The 17,269-nt window shown below is 35.5% G+C and overlaps 1 protein-coding gene across 1 annotated transcript; it reads left to right on the plus strand.

Moving 5' to 3' along the window:
• The first annotated feature begins 11,686 nt into the window (after positions 1-11,686).
• Positions 11,687-16,370, plus strand: LOC122312007 (probable RNA helicase SDE3). Its single transcript, XM_043126821.1, has 4 exons — positions 11,687-11,855; positions 12,350-13,158; positions 14,461-14,682; positions 15,140-16,370. The coding sequence occupies exons 2-4, from the start codon at positions 12,403-12,405 to the stop codon at positions 16,067-16,069; spliced, it is 1,908 nt and encodes a 635-aa protein (XP_042982755.1). The 5' UTR covers positions 11,687-11,855; positions 12,350-12,402; the 3' UTR covers positions 16,070-16,370.
• The last annotated feature ends 899 nt before the right edge of the window (positions 16,371-17,269 follow it).

The raw sequence follows: 17,269 nt of genomic DNA on the forward strand, positions 1-17,269 counted from the left end.
AATAGATTAATAACATAAATTTATACTTAATTTTATAACTTGTGATTTAATTGGACAATTTTCCTTTACATGTATAACATAATTTTGATATTCTATTCTTTTTTATTTTATTTTATTTTATTTTATTTTTTTCTTCTTTTTATTTCTTTTTTTTTTAGATCTAAAGAATACAAAAATTAAAAATAAAAAAAGTTAAAAAAGTCTAAAAGCAAAAAAGACTTTTCATATGGGGGCATTGAATGCCATATAAGATTTGGCAATTGGACTTCAAAGTGGGCACGACAACATATTTTGGGCATTTTCCCAGATTCACACTCACATGACATGGGAGGGAACACATATATAATTTGAGGAGTTCAAGACCTACACGGAACACTTATTTTTCCGGACTTGGACTTGCGCACACATAATATCCCTTTGACCTGCACATAGATGGAGATCTCTTTGGGCAATTGTTTTTGGGCGCCGCACTCTCTAGCATTCATTCACGCCGCAATACATAAATTTTTTTGAGGCACTCATTCACATTACAGAATATTGAGAAACTCTTTGAGGGGTCCAATTACTACTACAGTCAAGCCTGCTCCATTGCTTTCAATCTCTATCTTCATTCATTTGACTTGCTCTTTTCATTCTTTACTTTTTATTTAATTACAGTTTAAAGTTTATGGAATATTTTTGAGTATTTTGGCTTAGAAGTTTGGGTAATTTATTTGCTGTTTATTTATTTCGTGTTATTTAATTCTCTCACTTCTTTAAATTTTCATTTAACAGTGATTATAATTTCTATGGATTTATTTTGAAAATTTGTGATTTGAATACAAGGATGAACTCTAGAATCTTGATTTTGGAGTTTTTCAATTTTCAGTTCGTATTTTTTCAATTATTTTCTAATCTAGTTTAATTCTTAACTTAGTTTTATTAATCTCTTAGTTGCATTGCATATTAGATTGATTAAAATTTAATTAGGACTTAAATAATTTCAGTTTTATTATTTAATTTTTAGATTAATTAAGATTGTTCAGTTTAGTTGATTCTTTGATTGTTAATTTCAATTTGTTAGTCTTTTACATTTTATTTTGACACTCGCCATTTTAAACGAGTTTGATTTTAAGTAACTTTTTCTGAGGAGATGATTTAGGAATTTATTCCTAATTATTACACTACATCCTCCTACACTTGGGATGACCTTTGTGCTACTCATTTTTGAGTGAGTCAAGTTTTTTGCGCTATTGTCGGGGAATAGTTGTCTAATTTAAATTTAAATTTGTTATTTGTTTTTATTTTTTTTCACTATCTTATCTCTGATTACATATTTTATTTGTCATCTACCACTCAGTTACTTAAATCTTGTTTATGCTATTTAGACTGATGTTTCATGTCATGGGTGATAGACAGTTCAAATAGGTTGCTTAGAGTTACTTCAAGTGTTGAGAGTAGTATACACAGCTCTGAGATAGATAGCTCTTCTGTCTTTTCTATGAGCGAGGATATTGAAATTGAACAAACCATGGCTGCATCTGCACCACGCACTCTTAAGAATTATTTGCAACCCACTCGCACTTGCACCATGCACTCTTAAGGATTATTTGCAACCCACTCGCACCACTACACCTTCATACATTATTTTACCCGAGGATGCACCTAATTTTTCTATTTAGCATGGTATGATGTCAGTGATACCTCAGTTCCACGGGATGGATTCTGAGAGTCCTTACCAGCACTTGACAGATTTTGAGTTGGCTTACACTACTTTTATTACTAGGGTAATTACTGATGAATTTATTAGACTTCGTTTATTTCCTTTCTCTTTAAAGGATAAAGTGAAGATTTGGTTTAATTCTTTGAGGCCTAGTTCTATCTCTAGTTGATATGATATGCAGCGTGAATTCTTACGAAAATTTTTTCCTTTTCAGAGAACTCAATTTTTGCAAGAGCAAATCAGCCAATTCAATTAGAAACCTGGTGAGACTTTTCAGGCTATTTGGGAAAAATTTAAAGATTTGGTAAATATCTATCCACATCATGGTTTTAAATCTTGGAGGTTGGTGAGCTATTTTTACATTGGTCTCACTCCAGAATGCAAGCAATTTGTTCAGACGATATGCAATGGGGAATTCTTTAGTAAGGAACCAGATGAAGTACTATCATTTTTTGACTATCTTGCTGAGAGCACACAACAGTGGAACACTCGTACTAATCGAGCGCCATTAACAGCATAGCCACTAAGGGCTATTTCTGCAGGGGGCAAATATAAGGTTAAGGAAGACATTGATGGTCAAGTCCGAATAGCCGCTTTAATTAGAAGATTGGAGGTCATGGAAATGGAAAAAGTGAAGGCTGTGAAAGTAGTAGAGGCATGTTCTATATGTGCTGATTCGAAACATAAGACCCAAGACTGCCCGATTATGCCAGTATTTCAAGAAAGTGGATCTGAGCAAATGCAATCAGCTAACTGGGTTAACAGAGCACAAAATTAGCCTTTTTCCAACACATATAATTCGGGGTGGAGGAATTATCCAAATTTCTCATGGAGAAATGATCAGCCTGGCTGGTCTCCACCATCTCAGCAACAACCATTTCATCAGGATGCTCTTTAGCACCAGTATCAGCCATATCAGAGTTCTTAGAGCTATCCCTTTGTAGCTCTTCCTGGATTTCAGCCTCTTGTAGCTGCACAGAGTTCTCAGTCTCCATCATCTGCAAAAAAGTCTCTAGATGATAGTATGACACAGATGGCCAATGCACTTCAGCAATTCATGCAGATTCAGGCCACCGCTAACAATTAGAACACTCAGGCCATAAATGAGTTGCGTGGAACCATTAATAAGATGAGCACGACCTTGAGCACTGTAGAGAAAGAGAAATTTCCATCATAGCCTTAGCCTAATCCTCAAGTATATAGGCAAAAATAACAACAAGTGCATAATGTCTCAGGAGACGTTATTGAGACAGTGAATGCCGTTCTTACTTTGAGAAGTGGGAAGGAAGTTCCCCAACCTGAGATGACCATGGACTGATAGGTAATTGGTTCTAAACTTGAAGATGTAACAGAGACTGATGAAGCTGAAAAAGAACCAAAGGAAGTGAGGCTAGAGTCGAAGAAGCCTGTGAGTGGAGAGGCTGAAGTTAATAGGGGGTACCAACTTGTGGTTCCATATCCTCAGAGATTGGCAGCTGGCCAGCAGAACAAATATTACACTGAGATTTAAGAGATTTTCAAGTAAGTAAAGATTAATATTCCACTCTTAGATGCTATACAACAAGTGCCTTTATATGCAAAATTTTTGAAGGACTTGTGCACAGTAAAGAGGAAGCTGAATGTAAAGAAGAAAACTTTCCTAACGGAGCAAGTCAGTGCATTAATATTGAGCGAGACTCCTCAGAAGTTTGGAGATCCCAGCTCTCCCAACATTTCCATTATGATCAATGAGTCACGCATTGGGAGAGCTTTACTTGATTTGGGGAGCAGTGTGAACTTGCTACCATTCTCAACGTATGAGCAGTTGGGATTGGGTGAGCGGAAAAAGACCTCCATCATGCTACAATTGGCTGACAAATCAGTTAAGGAGCCAAAGGGTATTGTAGAGGATGTGTTGATCTAGGTGGACAAATTTTACTACCCAGTGGATTTTGTAATTCTTGATATGCAGCAGCCAGTCTCCACTATTTACCAAGCTCCTGTCATCTTTGGAAGACCATTTCTTGTTACATCAAATGTTTTGATTAATTGTAGTGGTGGAGTTCTGAAGCTTACTTTTGGGAACATGGCACTTGAGTTGAACGTTTTCAATGCTTGCAAGATGCTAGCACATTTTGATGACACAAGTGATTTGAATGCTGTGGAGAGTTTTGCACCAACAAAATTTATTTGCTCAACTTTTCCTTTCTCTAATAATGATTCTATTTTTCAGACACCTAAATTTTTACTTGATAAGAAGACTGACCATGTTGATGAAGATGCCTTTTAATTTTTGGACTATTTTGCAGATTCTTCTTTACCACTTGAAGTACAAATTGCAGGCACAAGATGGAAACCTCAGTTTGAAACTCTACCACCATCGGACATACTTAAATCTTCAGAGGAAGAAGTTCCCCAGTTGGAACTGAAACCACTTCCTCAAGATTTAAAGTATGTGTTTCTTGGTCCTGAAGAAAGCATTTTTCTTGTGGTGATTTCCTCAAAGTTAAATCAGAAGGATAAAGCCCAGTTGATTGACGTTTTAAAAAAGTATCGAGGTGCAATTGGTTGGACAATAGCCAAAATCAAAGATATTGATGCTGCTGTTTGTAACCACAGAATCCATCTTGAAGATGATGCTAGACCTGTTCGTGATGCTCAACGTAGGCTCAATCCTACCATGAAGGAAGTTGTTAAAAAGGAAGTACTTAAGCTGCTTGCAGTGGGTATCATTTATCCCATCTCAGACAGTAAGTGGGTAAGTCCAACTCAAGTAGTACCAAAAAAATATGGTTTAACTGTTGTCAAAAATGATGAAAATGAGTTGATTCCAATTAGAATTGTTACTGGTTGGAGAATGTGCATTGATTATAGAAAACTTAATTCAGTCAGTAGGAAGGATCATTTTCCTTTACCATTTTTGGATCAAATTTTAGAAAGAGTGGCTAATAATGCATTTTATTGCTTCTTGGATGGGTACTCTGGTTATTATCAAATTGCTATAGCCTGAGGACCAGGAGTAAACCACTTTCACCTGTCCTTTTGTACCTTTGCTTTTACCAGAATGCATTTTGGTTTGTATAATGCTCCAGCTACTTTTCAGAGATGCATGATGAGTATTTTTTTGACATGATTGATGATATTTGTGAAATATTCATGGATGACTTCTCTGTTTTTGGAAAATCTTTTGATAGTTGTTTGCATAATTTGGCACGTATTCTCCAGAGATATGAGAAAAAAATATATTTACTTAATTGGGAGAAATGCCGATTTATGGTAACTCAGGGCATTGTATTGGGACATATTGTTTCTTCTGAAGGTATAAAGGTCGACAAGGAAAAAATTGAATTAATATCCAAACTTCCTATCCCTAGGATGGTTAAGAATATTCGTTCTTTTCTTGGTCATGTTGGCTTTTATAGGCGGTTTATTCAAGAGTTCAGTTACATTGCAAAACAATTATGCACTCTTTTACGAAATGATATTGAATTTATTTGGACTGATGAGTGCCAAAAAACTTTTGATACCCTTAAAAAATCGCTTACCACTGCTCCTATTATGCAACCCCCACAGTGGGACCTTCCCTTTGACAGCTAACATGGCAATGTGACATTTGGTTGATGACGTGGCACGCTAGACGCCACGTGGCACTCTCCAATTGACCCATTTGGCACTCAAAAATTATGAAACTTCTTATTGCACCATAAAATCCTAAACATTCATATAAATCTAACAGCACAATCCATTTCATTTAATTACGATTCTAAGTGCCTCAAAGAAAATGTAAAAAGCACTTTATTCCCTTAGGGGATCATAATTTGACTATGTTATCAAACCGAAACTTGACTTATCTTTAATCCGTGAAAAATATCCTAAGTTTTCATGGCATATCTAATCTCTAAGTAAAAGAAACTCTTTTGGTTGAATTTCTTTTGGGCATTTCAACTTCTCTTATTTATGTGCCTCAAATCATATTGTGTTTGGTTTCATGTCTAGTTTTATAGCATATTCAGAATTTACTTTTTCCACACAAGTACTACTTGAAGTTCTTTATACAGGAGAGAAGCCCACTATCCCAAATGGCTATCCAATGTCATGCTAGTGAAGAAAGCCAACGACAAATTAAGAATGTATGTGGAATTCACCAAACTAAATAACGCTTGCCCAAAGGATAGCTTCCCCCTACCACGCATTGACTTGATCGTTGATTCTATGGCAGGGCACTGCATGCTAAATTTCAAGGACACCTACACGAGGTACAACCAACATGAATGAAATGTTTAAAAAAAAGATTGGATGTAGTATGGAGGTTTACGTTGACAACCAGCTAGTTAAAAGCAAAGAGTTGTCCCAACACCTGGAGGGTTTGAGGGAAGCCTTCAATGTACTGTGCCAATACAAAATGGAGCTAAAACTGCCAAATGTGTTTTCAGTGTCGACTTGGAAAAATTTATAGGTTTCATAGTGTATGAGAGAGGGATAAAAGCCAGTGTGGAGAAAATTAAAGCAATCATGGATATGAAGCCCCTCAAAACATTGGCAAGACACAAAGGTTGACTAGCAGAGTGGTAGCACTAAACAGATTTGTATCCAGATCCACAAATAAGTGGCTACCATTATTTGGGGTCTTGGGCAAAGTACATCTGTGGAATGATGACTGTGATCAGGTGGAATGACGATTGTGATCAGGCATTTCAAGCATAGAATCAATGCCTATTTAGCCCACCACTGCTAAGCCAACCCAAACAAGGGGATACTCTTTAAGTATAATTGGCGGTATCACCCCATGCTGTGTCGACAACCTTTGTCAAAGAAGAGGGGGCGACTCAGAGTCTAGTATACTACACGAGTCGTGCTCTACGGGGGGCAAAGTCAAGATACCCTCAAATTGAGATGTTGGCTTTTGCATTGGTAACCGTTAGTAGGCGCATCCCATCAAGGTCCTAACAGAAACCCCCGTAAAAGGGTATGGCAAAGGCCAAATGCTTTCGAATGCCTGGAGAGTTGGTCATTTGAGCTTAATGAGTTCGACATCAATTACTTGTGGAGACACGCGGTGAAGGGCCAAGCACTAGCAGACTTTATCGCCAAACTCACTAACTTTCATAAAGAAGTGTCGACCACTCCGGTTGGGAAGCCCTTATAGGTCTTCGTCGATGGCTCATCCTGTCACACTGGTAGGGTAGAAAGGTTTAACATAGTAAGCAACTTCAGACAAGAACACTATTACATGGCAAACTTACTTTTAGAACCACCAACAACGAAGTCAAGTTTGAAGTGTTGGTAGTGGGACACTTGATAGCAGAGGCATTGGGAGACATCGAGGTCGAGGTGAGAGTAGACTCCTAAGTGGTAGTTAACCAAGTATTGGGAGACTACATGGCAAGAGGTGAGAAGTTGAAAAAGTATTTCCAATTGGTATGGGAGAAATGTGACCAATTTTGTTATTTTAGCATAGAGCAAATACCAAGAGAAGATAACAAAGGTGCAGACAAATTGGCACAGATAGCTTTAAGAATGAAGGAGTTTGCCTTGCCATAGGAAGTGGTTAGCAGAGTGATGGAAGTGCTAACTGTCAGTACTGAAGTCACCAAAGGAAGACTAGGAGAACCAGAGTGGGCTCAAGAGGTGGCACGGCACCTGGATACTAGAGAACTCGCAGCAGAGAAGGATGAGGTGAGGAAGGTCAAAGTAAAGGCTACCTGGTTCACTAAGACCAATGGAGTCCTCAATAAGCGGGGTTGCTCGACCCCTATACTAAGGTGCATCTCTCCGTAGGAAGCTCAATATGTCATAGTAGATACATGGAGTGTGCGGGAATCACACTGGAGGGAAAGGCTTGGTGAGAAAGGTTGTAAGAGCGGGTTACTATTGGCCCCGTGTCGTCAAGGATGCAAAAGAGTTTGTTAAGAAGTGCATGAAATGCTAGGTATTCGCCCCGATATTACATTGCCTGCCAAAGGAGCTAACCTACGTAATGTCCCCTTGGTCATTTGCATAATGGGGAATTGACCTAATGGGACCACTCCTACCAAAGAAGGAAGGTGTGAGGACCCCTCAACTGGAGAGTCAAGCCTAGGACCTTCAAAGTAGGAGACCTAGTCTTAAGAGAAACCAGAACAACCACACAAGAAGAATGAAAACTTGCCCCCATTGGGAATAACCCTATGTGGTGGTCACCAACAACAGATTGAGTTCGAATTGCCTGAAAGATGCACAGGGAAATGAATTACCACAACAAACCGAGATTACCAATCACTTCTTAGCAAACAACAGTACCAATAAATAACATACCTCAAAGTTTTGGCAAGCGAAAAATTGGAGCCCCTCATTATCTTCCGTATGAGCAATTTGTCGACATGCTTTAATACCACAATAATATTTTGGGTATTCATTTTGACAAGAGTTTCTTAAGCATGAGGTATTGCTAGTACTACTACATGCCTCAAGCATTGTGTCAATATGAACTACAAAAATCTTTCACCCCCAGTGATATTTTTAGAACTAACAACCCATGAATTACACCCCAGCAATATTTTGTCAAAAGAGAAAAATGCATGAATACAAGATATAAAGTTTATGTTAGCTATTTCATAATTGGCTTTATGTTTATTAATACAATTTAGTTCTTACTTATTGGCATCTTGTGCTTAAAAGCATAAACTTGGCAAGTCATCATTGATTACAAGTGTAAAAGATTAACCCTTTATTTGATTCTAAAGACATTTATAGCAGGAGCTCAGATAAACGTTTGTTTGCAACTGATCTACAAAGTATTATCTAAATTATCTCCATTATACGTTTGTAGTGTAACTCCTAGTCTCCTACGACACTCATTTCCAAGATTATATAGTAGCTGACATATTCAATTCCCCATACATACTTTATTGATTATTTCGGTTTGACTATAAGTTTGTATTGTAAAGTGCTAAAAAGAATCGTGTTATGGCCCTTCCTCCACTTTGTCTATATTGTGCTATGACTATATGAAGCAATCTCAATTCTTTTTGTAGATTTTTATCTAAAATATATTAAACAGAATACTATGATTCATGCTTTCCTAAATTAAACTGTTTTTCTCTACTTGAAATACATTCTATAACTTTCTAAATGCCAAATTGCCAATGTATTTCAAGTTAAATACTTTCCTAAATTTTAATCCAATTTTATAAAACTAAATTGTTTTTCTCCTCTTCAAATGCATTCTATAATTTCCTAAATGGCACAAGTTGAATACTTTCCTAAATTTTAATCCAATTTTAGAAAACTAAATTGTTTTTCCTCTTTATATGCATTCTATAATTTTATAACTTACTATAATCCTAAGGCCATTTCAAAAAATTTCATAAATGCATTTCAATTGGAGTTTCTAGGCTTGATTTAGCTATCGCATTGAGCAGGAGACATATCTTAGCAAACATAAATCTATAGACTAATTCGAGGGACAATTCATGCAAGAAAAATTAAAACATAGATATAGAGTAACAACCTCAATTTTTACGTGAGGGAACCCAGACCATGATGTAATTGGAGATTTGCACCATGGTAACAAATAACGGTGACGGTTGGCTTAGTGGTGAGAGGGTTGGCCTCAGGCATTGGGGAGTCCAACAGAGAGGAGGAGGCAAAGCTCTTAGGATTTCAAATTTGGGAAAAGACACTTGAGGGCCTTTGGTTTTAGGCTTTGGGATGGAGTGACGATGGCTCAATGGTGAGGTTACAACCACGAATCCAAGGGATGGAGGCGACGGTGGCAACGATGGCTCAACGGTGATGCGGAGGCCTTGGGAAGTCAACGTGTTTCTAATTTGGGAAAGGGTGGAGTAGTAGATAGGAGGGAGGGAGGGATGGAGGGAATGGAAGGGAGGGAGGAGATCTAATATTATTCTACGTGTTTCTAATTTGGGAGAGGGTGGAGTCATGGATGTGAGTCAGTGAGGGAGGGATGGATGGAACAGGAGGGAGGGAAGAGATTTAAGATTAGTCTTAGGGTTTCTAATTTGGAAGGGAGAGTGGAGTTGTGGATAGGAGAGAAGGAGATTTACGTCTAATTTCATTTTTTGTTTTTAATTTCAGCTCTTTTTCTTTTTTGGCAATTAAAGGAGCCACGTGGCTATAGCCAAGTTAGTCAGGGTGGAAGCCTCGAGAGATTTACTTGGTGGGTTTAGCATTAGAGTAAAATGGATTCTGCCATTTTACATGCAGGTTGCTTCAAAAAAGAAAAGCATAGCAGATGAAACCAAGGTAATCTTACAAGCAAAATCGAAGCAATGGGCTCCATCAACCTAGAGTGTGTGATTAAAATGCTTTTTTCACAAAAGACTTCTTTGCAAAACGGATCGAAGAGGTACTACTTTTGACTCAGAATGCACTGATAATTTAAAAGCGTACGACATCATCTAGTATAAAATTGGATACTTTTTTTTTTTTTAGTTTAAAACACAATATTCCCCCTCATCAATAATCATATGCACACGAGATATCGGAGCCCCAATAGATGGTTTGAACCGGTTCACAGGGAGTCAATATATGTGCTTCACTACCGCTAAGACATTGAAAATTTAATGATATGTGTATATATGTATATATAAAACTTATTTTATTATAAGCAGAAGCGTCAATAATGCGTATTAACCTTTTTATAAATTTGATCATTTATAACATTCAAAATAAATATTAAAATAATATTAATAATAACTATAATATGTAACTATTTTAAAAATATATATCCAACATTCTGTTCTTTTTTCTTCTTTTTTTAATTTAATTTTTTTTTTTTACAAATTGACTTACAGCCCTAAAAATTCTGATGTGGATGCATAATTTTCAATGAAATCTGATGACTATCGTCTCATTTTTATCTTTGGAAAATGCTTGGCCACTAAGAGGTGATCTCCAGACATTTCTTCGATTACTTTTTATTTATTATTAATTTTTTAATCTGATGACTTCGATTACTTTTTATTTTTTAATTTTTATTATTTAGTGATTAAACAAAGGTTTTCAAATGATATTGTGAATTTTTTTAAAAAAAATCTAAGTATATAAAAAAATGCATGAAAAAATTGAAGTGCATTGGGACACATTCTCGTGGGCCTCTTTGGATTGTACAAGTGTTTTATCTCATCTCATCTTATTATTACAATTTTTTTAAATTTCTACATAATATATAATAGAAAATTCAAATTTTAAAATAATAATAATATTAAAAAATAATATTTTAAAAATATTTTATTTGAGTTTCAACTTTTATCTCAATTTATCTTATCTCAACTCACTATCTATACTATTTTTCCCATATGAAAAATGCTACTTAACCTTTTTAATATGAGAAATGCTAAAACTCTCAAATATGGGAGGTTTTTTTTTTTTTAACCGAATTTATTTTTTTATTTTTTCTTAGTGATTAATTAAATTTTTTTAAGTGATGTTGGGAATTTTTTTTTTTTAAAAAAAATTAAGAATATAAAAAAAATGAATAAACAAAGTTTTTTAAAAAAAAGTACTCATTGGGTAATTTTTTCGGTGGCTTCTTTTGGTAGCCGTAGTTTTATTCTTTCAATATTACCGCTTGTAGTTACAGATAGAATATTTTAATTTTTTTAATTTTACTTAATGGTTAAGTAATAATTATTAATAAAATTATCTATTTTTTTTTTTAATTTTAATAATTAAAGAGATTAAAAAGATATTTAAAAATAATTAAAAAAATAAATAAAGTTCACATTTGTGCTGGCGGTAGTGCTCTCACCTTTTAAAATAAGACGGTGGTAGAGACATCGCTGGTGGCTTCTGTTGGGAGTTACTGTTAAGTAAATATTTTTTTAAATTATTTTTAAATATTTTAAAAAATAAAAAACTTATAATAATAAAAAATAATTTTTTCTTAATCATTAAGGAAAAAAAAAAAGAAAAAAGGACCGGCCAAAGTATCATCCTTTAAAATATAGTACTTTAAAAAAGAAAAATTCAAGAACTGATCGCTATAAAGCATGCAGAGTGCCATGAAAATAAAAGGAAGTACCTTCGGACACAAGGTTCTTTGAAATTCTCTGAATACTTTTTGGCCTCCGTTCTTTGTTTGAATTCTCAGTGAGCATCAGGATCATCAAGTCAGTGTCTCCCTTGTAACAACAAGCTAGTCAGGGCTCAATCTTTGGCTCGCGAACTCCAGGTAATTTCTTAACTCTGCCATGCATCGTATGCCCCGTTTTCTCAGATTTTCGATCTTTAAAACAGTAATGAAAGTCTTGGCCGTTCCTGATCACCCATTTGTTTCTTGTTTTTGTTTTGGAGTTAAAAGTAAAATAAGAACTACAAATATTCTACATTTTGTTTCCTTTACCTGTACTCACTTTTTTCCCTTCGTCCAAACGCGCACACACGCACGGACACTCTCTCGCTACGCACACGCAAACACACTAAAAAGGATCTGCACGTTTGATATAGTCATGTCCAATATTATCTTTATTTCCGTATATTTGAAACGATCAGTCTGACTCTCTCTTTATTGCTATTTTATTTTGAGAAATACTTTATTAGCGAGTGGATCTCTTTCTTTCATCACTATTAGAAGTAGCAAATTTAAAATAAGCAAGATTTTACCATATGCTAGGTTAGCTTGTGAATTTCATGTTTTATGTTCTGAAATTTGTCCCATTTTCTCAGCAATCAGACAGAGTTTAGTGGTTTCCCTTCGTTTTGACGCCAAAGAGTACGATATGTCTCTGTTTGTAGAATTCTTGCGTTCCATCTTTTGTCTCCAAGCAGAAGAACATGTTGTTGATGGTAATAAAGATGATGACACTACCTCGAGGAACAGCCATTTAGAAAATAAATCAAGTCTAAGAACCAGAACCACATCGTCCCTTGAGAATGACCCACTTTACTTTTCATATTCATTGCAACCACCTTCAGTTCCCCGTAATCCCCCAAAATCTTATTCTAAGTCATCCGCATCATCCCTTAAAGGACCTCCATCTCCAACTGGGCCATCTTCATCTTCCCCTAAGCCCCCTCCAACCTCTAAGTCAGTCATATATCCAACTACATCTCATGCAGTAAGTGAAGAAAGAAAAAAGGGTGCAACATCATTATTTGCAAGTTCTATATCCAATCTGCCCTCATCCTCTTCCAGTTCCTCTCCAGTTCTCCCTAATCCTCCAAAATCTACTCCTAAGCCATCTGCATCTTCCCTAAAATGTCCTCCTCCATCTGGGTCATCTTCATCTTCCGCTGTGCCCCCTCCAACCTTTAAGCCAGTTCTATGTCCAACTACTACTACTCCTGGAAATGAAGACAGAAAACAGAGTTATATATTGGAGAAGGGTACATCACCTATATTTGCAGTTCCTGAGTACATCAAAAGGCAGATCAAGGAGAACATCGTGCCTGAAATTCTGAAGCAGCCTTTGTCTCCTTCAACGTATAAGGCTTACTTTACTGCTCTGTTATATGCTGAGGATTTCTACTTGGAGGTACTCATAACAGCCCTATATATATATATATATTGCTGTTTTAAGGTAGCTTAATTGTAAAGCAAATAACTCGGTATATATCAAACCTCGGGTATTGTCCACTTTGAAATCTTGCTTAATGGTAAAGTTTTTAGTTAATTTTCCTAATTCATGATTTTCTTGCTATTTCCTGCTGCTGAAAGTTCTAGTGAAAATGAAAAATATCAAATCAACCTACTCTAAGCTGGAACTGAGGCAATGGTTAAGATTAGGACACTCTCCTTAGATATCATGTCCTTTTATTGGTAGTTAGCACTCGTACTGTTAATTAGGGATGGAGTAGGTTGGTTATTATAATGATAGAGCTAGGTCAACTCATCTTGTTAGGTTGGTTATTATCAGTTGAAATTCAAAAAAGTATTGATAAGCATATACCCACATTGAAATTTGAAATATTTGCCATACTGAAAATATTTGCTCCCTCTCAAAATTTTCTATTATATGATAAACAATTTTTAAAATTTCGTAACTAAATAAGAAAAAAAATATCGAAACAATTTTGGTTGTACTATTGGACCCGACAGGCAAGTAAGTTTGTATTTCAATGCAAATACTGCAAGGAACAGAAAAGATGCAGTGAACCCTATTAAGAGATCTCCTCACTAGAGACAAGTAGAAATGACACAAGAACCACTTAAAAAACCAGTTTTGATTGAACCTCAATGTTGGGATGTCAACAAGGTCGTTATAGTTGACCTAAGTCAATAAAATAAGACATATATGTTGTATGGTTATGCTATTCCCTTTATATATATATATATATAGGATTTTAGTTCCGTTGTGCATATTTATCATATTCAGTGTTTTCCATGGTGTGAGAGCTCCTGCCAATATCAATAATTCATGAAGTGGCTTTGTTGCGAAAACTGAACTAGCTTGTTAATTCTCATTCATTGAATCAATTATACAGCACTCTGTCTAATGGTTGGCAAAAATCAATGTTTTTGTACCATATAGTTGTAGTTACCGTTAGAACCACAACTTATTTTGTGCCCCCAATGTTCTATCTTTTGTATAGGTGAGTGTGGCAAGTGACATGAGCCAAGTTCTTTTTTTAAACTCTTCACGGAACAAAAAGAGCTGTTCTTAAATTAAGGGAGTGTTTTACATTCTTGTTTGCAGAAAACTCTTGTATAATTATAAGCTATATTATTTTCTTCTCTGGTGATCTTCTTAAGTGCTATGGAAGATGTAACATTTTAGCATAATTTTGTGATGGAGGTTGCTATTCATTTCTTAACTTGATGCTTTTATTCGAATTAGAAATGGAGTGATTTCCTCTTGAAGAATGTGACTTTGGAGTTCCAGGAAGCAGTAATCTATAAAGAATCAACCAAGGACAAAAATCTTAGTGGAAATCTTAAGAAGAAGAATAAAACATTTGTAGTTTTTGAGATTGATTCTATTCCTGAGAGGCGGCCATTCCTTTTATCGAGGGACTTGGTCTATGCACGACCTTCGGGTACAGAGATTGAGCCCTTTCAGGTAAGCTTTCTGATCTTCCATTAACTTATGGTTGATAAAGTCATGAAATTTAGCTTGTGGATGAAGCACGTGGGTATTTTTTGCATATTATTTTGGTAGCAAGGATATGTATGCAAAGAATCAAGACAATAACAAAAATAATACCATTTAGAAAAAACAGATAGAAGCATATTTGTTTTCCTTCCGATGATTCATAATGTTATTTTGGTCTTTATCTTGGTTATCTTAGTTATTTCAGTTTCATTATTCAATTCAAATTGAAACTAACAGTTTTAGTGATGCCACCTATCTAGCCATGGTATGGATTAGGGATATAATCACAACTTCGTATAGTTTTCACTATCAATTTGACCGAAATAGTGGAATCGCACAAGCAATCTAAACATTGAAAGCTGACCAAAGCATGAGGTGGTTCTGCCATATTGTCTATAATACTGACGTTCTAAATGGAAAACAGGGTTTTTTTTATCGTGTGGTGAAAAGCACTCGCGTATTAGTGGACTTCGGAGACAATTTTCATTCTCAACACTATGCTTCCAGAAAATACGACATCAGCTTCTCTTTCAATAGAGTGTGCCTAAAGAGGGCTCATAAAGCAGTTGAAACTGCATCAAATCCTTTAGTCCAGAACTTCCTCTTTCCTGAATATTGTGTATCCCGAAAGGACAACCTTAACCCACCCACTCTACTTCGTGTTAATCATGAAGTTAGTAAAAATGAGTTCTCTGCAATTCGTCACATTTCAAGCTTTCGGGGATCACCACCATATCTTCTCAGTGGCTCACGCTGTGTAATGGATTCAGAAATACTATCAAGTACTGGAATTGTTGTTCAAGAAGCAGTATGTGAAATATATCGGATCTCTCCTAAGTGTCGAATTCTTATATGTGCACCCACAAACAGCACATGTGACGCGCTGACCAGAAGTTTGAAAAAGGTAATTTTAGAATCAGATATTTTTCGAGCCAATGCTGCATTTCGAGAGCTGGATGAGGTACCTGCTGACATTCTTCGTTCATGTCCTATAGAAGGGGAATGTTTTACTTGTCCTTCATTACAACATCTTTGGAAATTCAGGGTAATTTTGTCAACTTTCGTTAGTAGCTTTCGATTACACAATGAAGGCATACCTGCTGGGCATTTCAGTCACATTTTTCTGGTAGATGCCTCATTGGCGATGGAGCCGGAGGCATTGATACCTTTGGCTAATTTCGCTACTGACAAAACAGCAGTTATAGTTACTGGCGCATCCACAAGTCATTCAGCTTGGGCCCGCTCCGACATTGCGAGGAAATATGGATTGGGGGAGTCACTTTTTGATAGACTTTATGAAAACAGGCTTTATAGGGAATTCAATCCCATGTTCATCACGCAGTTGGCACAGTAGTCCTTTATCTTTAATTTCGACTGTTCCTTCGTAAACAGCAATATACATTTGTACATATGCTGCTACCTTAAGTTGTTGTCTGCTTGTGTGTTTTGATGCTGCTTTATCATCCTAGTTGTATGTATAAGTGCAAAGATCTCTCCTGGAAGTTCAGTGATGATTTCCTTCTCTCTTTCTATATATCGGAAGTTTATACATTTGTGTTCTATCATTTGGGGAGTAACAGCTCGTTTTTTATCTCCTTTACTGACAAGGAAATACTGTAAAATCCCGTTTTTGGGGATGTTATTTATTTTTATCATTCAGTTTGTCATAGACCATTAGCGTCATTTCCTTTTTGTTCACTGCCTAAAAGAAATGCACATGATCATGCAAAAGCAACAGTTGCAAGAAATTCCATTTGATATTGTTTGATTATAGGATTTATTCACATCCCAGTAAACAATTAAATAATGAGCATATATCATTTCAACAAAATCACATCTTATTTAAAAGGAAAATAGTTGAGTTTTAAGAACTTAGTGAGCAAGATAAACAAATGCTAATTAACCTTGTAAACAATTAAATAATGAGCATATATCATTTCAACAAAATAACATGTTATCTGTATGATATTCACTGAAATAAACAATTTAAGTTATCATAAAACTCATCATCTACTAAGCTTATAGTCACATTGATCATAATTAGATTCTCTAAGGTACAACGATCGGAGTGTAAAAAAAAAATTAAAAATTGGTTGAGTTAGACCAAACCAGGGTCTGGTTCAATTTGTAAGTGGTCTGGTGCGCTACCAGTTCTTAAAAACCAAAACTGGTCCTAAACCGGTGCAGTACCGGTTTTCATATTTTGAAAATTGATTTAAATTGAACCGGACTGGTATATATATTTATAATTTTTTATATTATTATATATATTATATTAAAATTCTAATCTTATTATTCTAGTCTATAATTTTATAACATAAAATTAATATAACATGTGATATAATATAAAATTAATCTTACAATTTTGAATATAATATTTGATATCACATATATAAATTTTAATCTTATAATATAAAACAATTCTTCTATACACAACCGCCATTGGGGAACCCCCGCGGCATCAGTTGACACATCAGCTGATTTTTATTTAAAAAAAAAAAACAAATCACAAGCAATCGTATGCAAGTTGCTTAACAAGTGAAGAATAAAAACT

This window comes from Carya illinoinensis, chromosome 5 (assembly GCF_018687715.1).
Source record: "Carya illinoinensis cultivar Pawnee chromosome 5, C.illinoinensisPawnee_v1, whole genome shotgun sequence".
In the NCBI taxonomy this organism is placed as follows: Eukaryota; Viridiplantae; Streptophyta; class Magnoliopsida; order Fagales; family Juglandaceae; genus Carya; species Carya illinoinensis.

Bases quoted from the DNA above. Each gene is read 5' to 3' on its own strand.
- LOC122312007 (XM_043126821.1), top strand. From the start codon at position 12,403: ATGTCTCTGTTTGTAGAATTCTTGCGTTCCATCTTTTGTCTCCAAGCA. The intron at 13,159-14,460 runs GTACTCATAACA...TATTCGAATTAG, and splicing joins CTGAGGATTTCTACTTGGAG to AAATGGAGTGATTTCCTCTT. The intron at 14,683-15,139 runs GTAAGCTTTCTG...AATGGAAAACAG, and splicing joins CAGAGATTGAGCCCTTTCAG to GGTTTTTTTTATCGTGTGGT.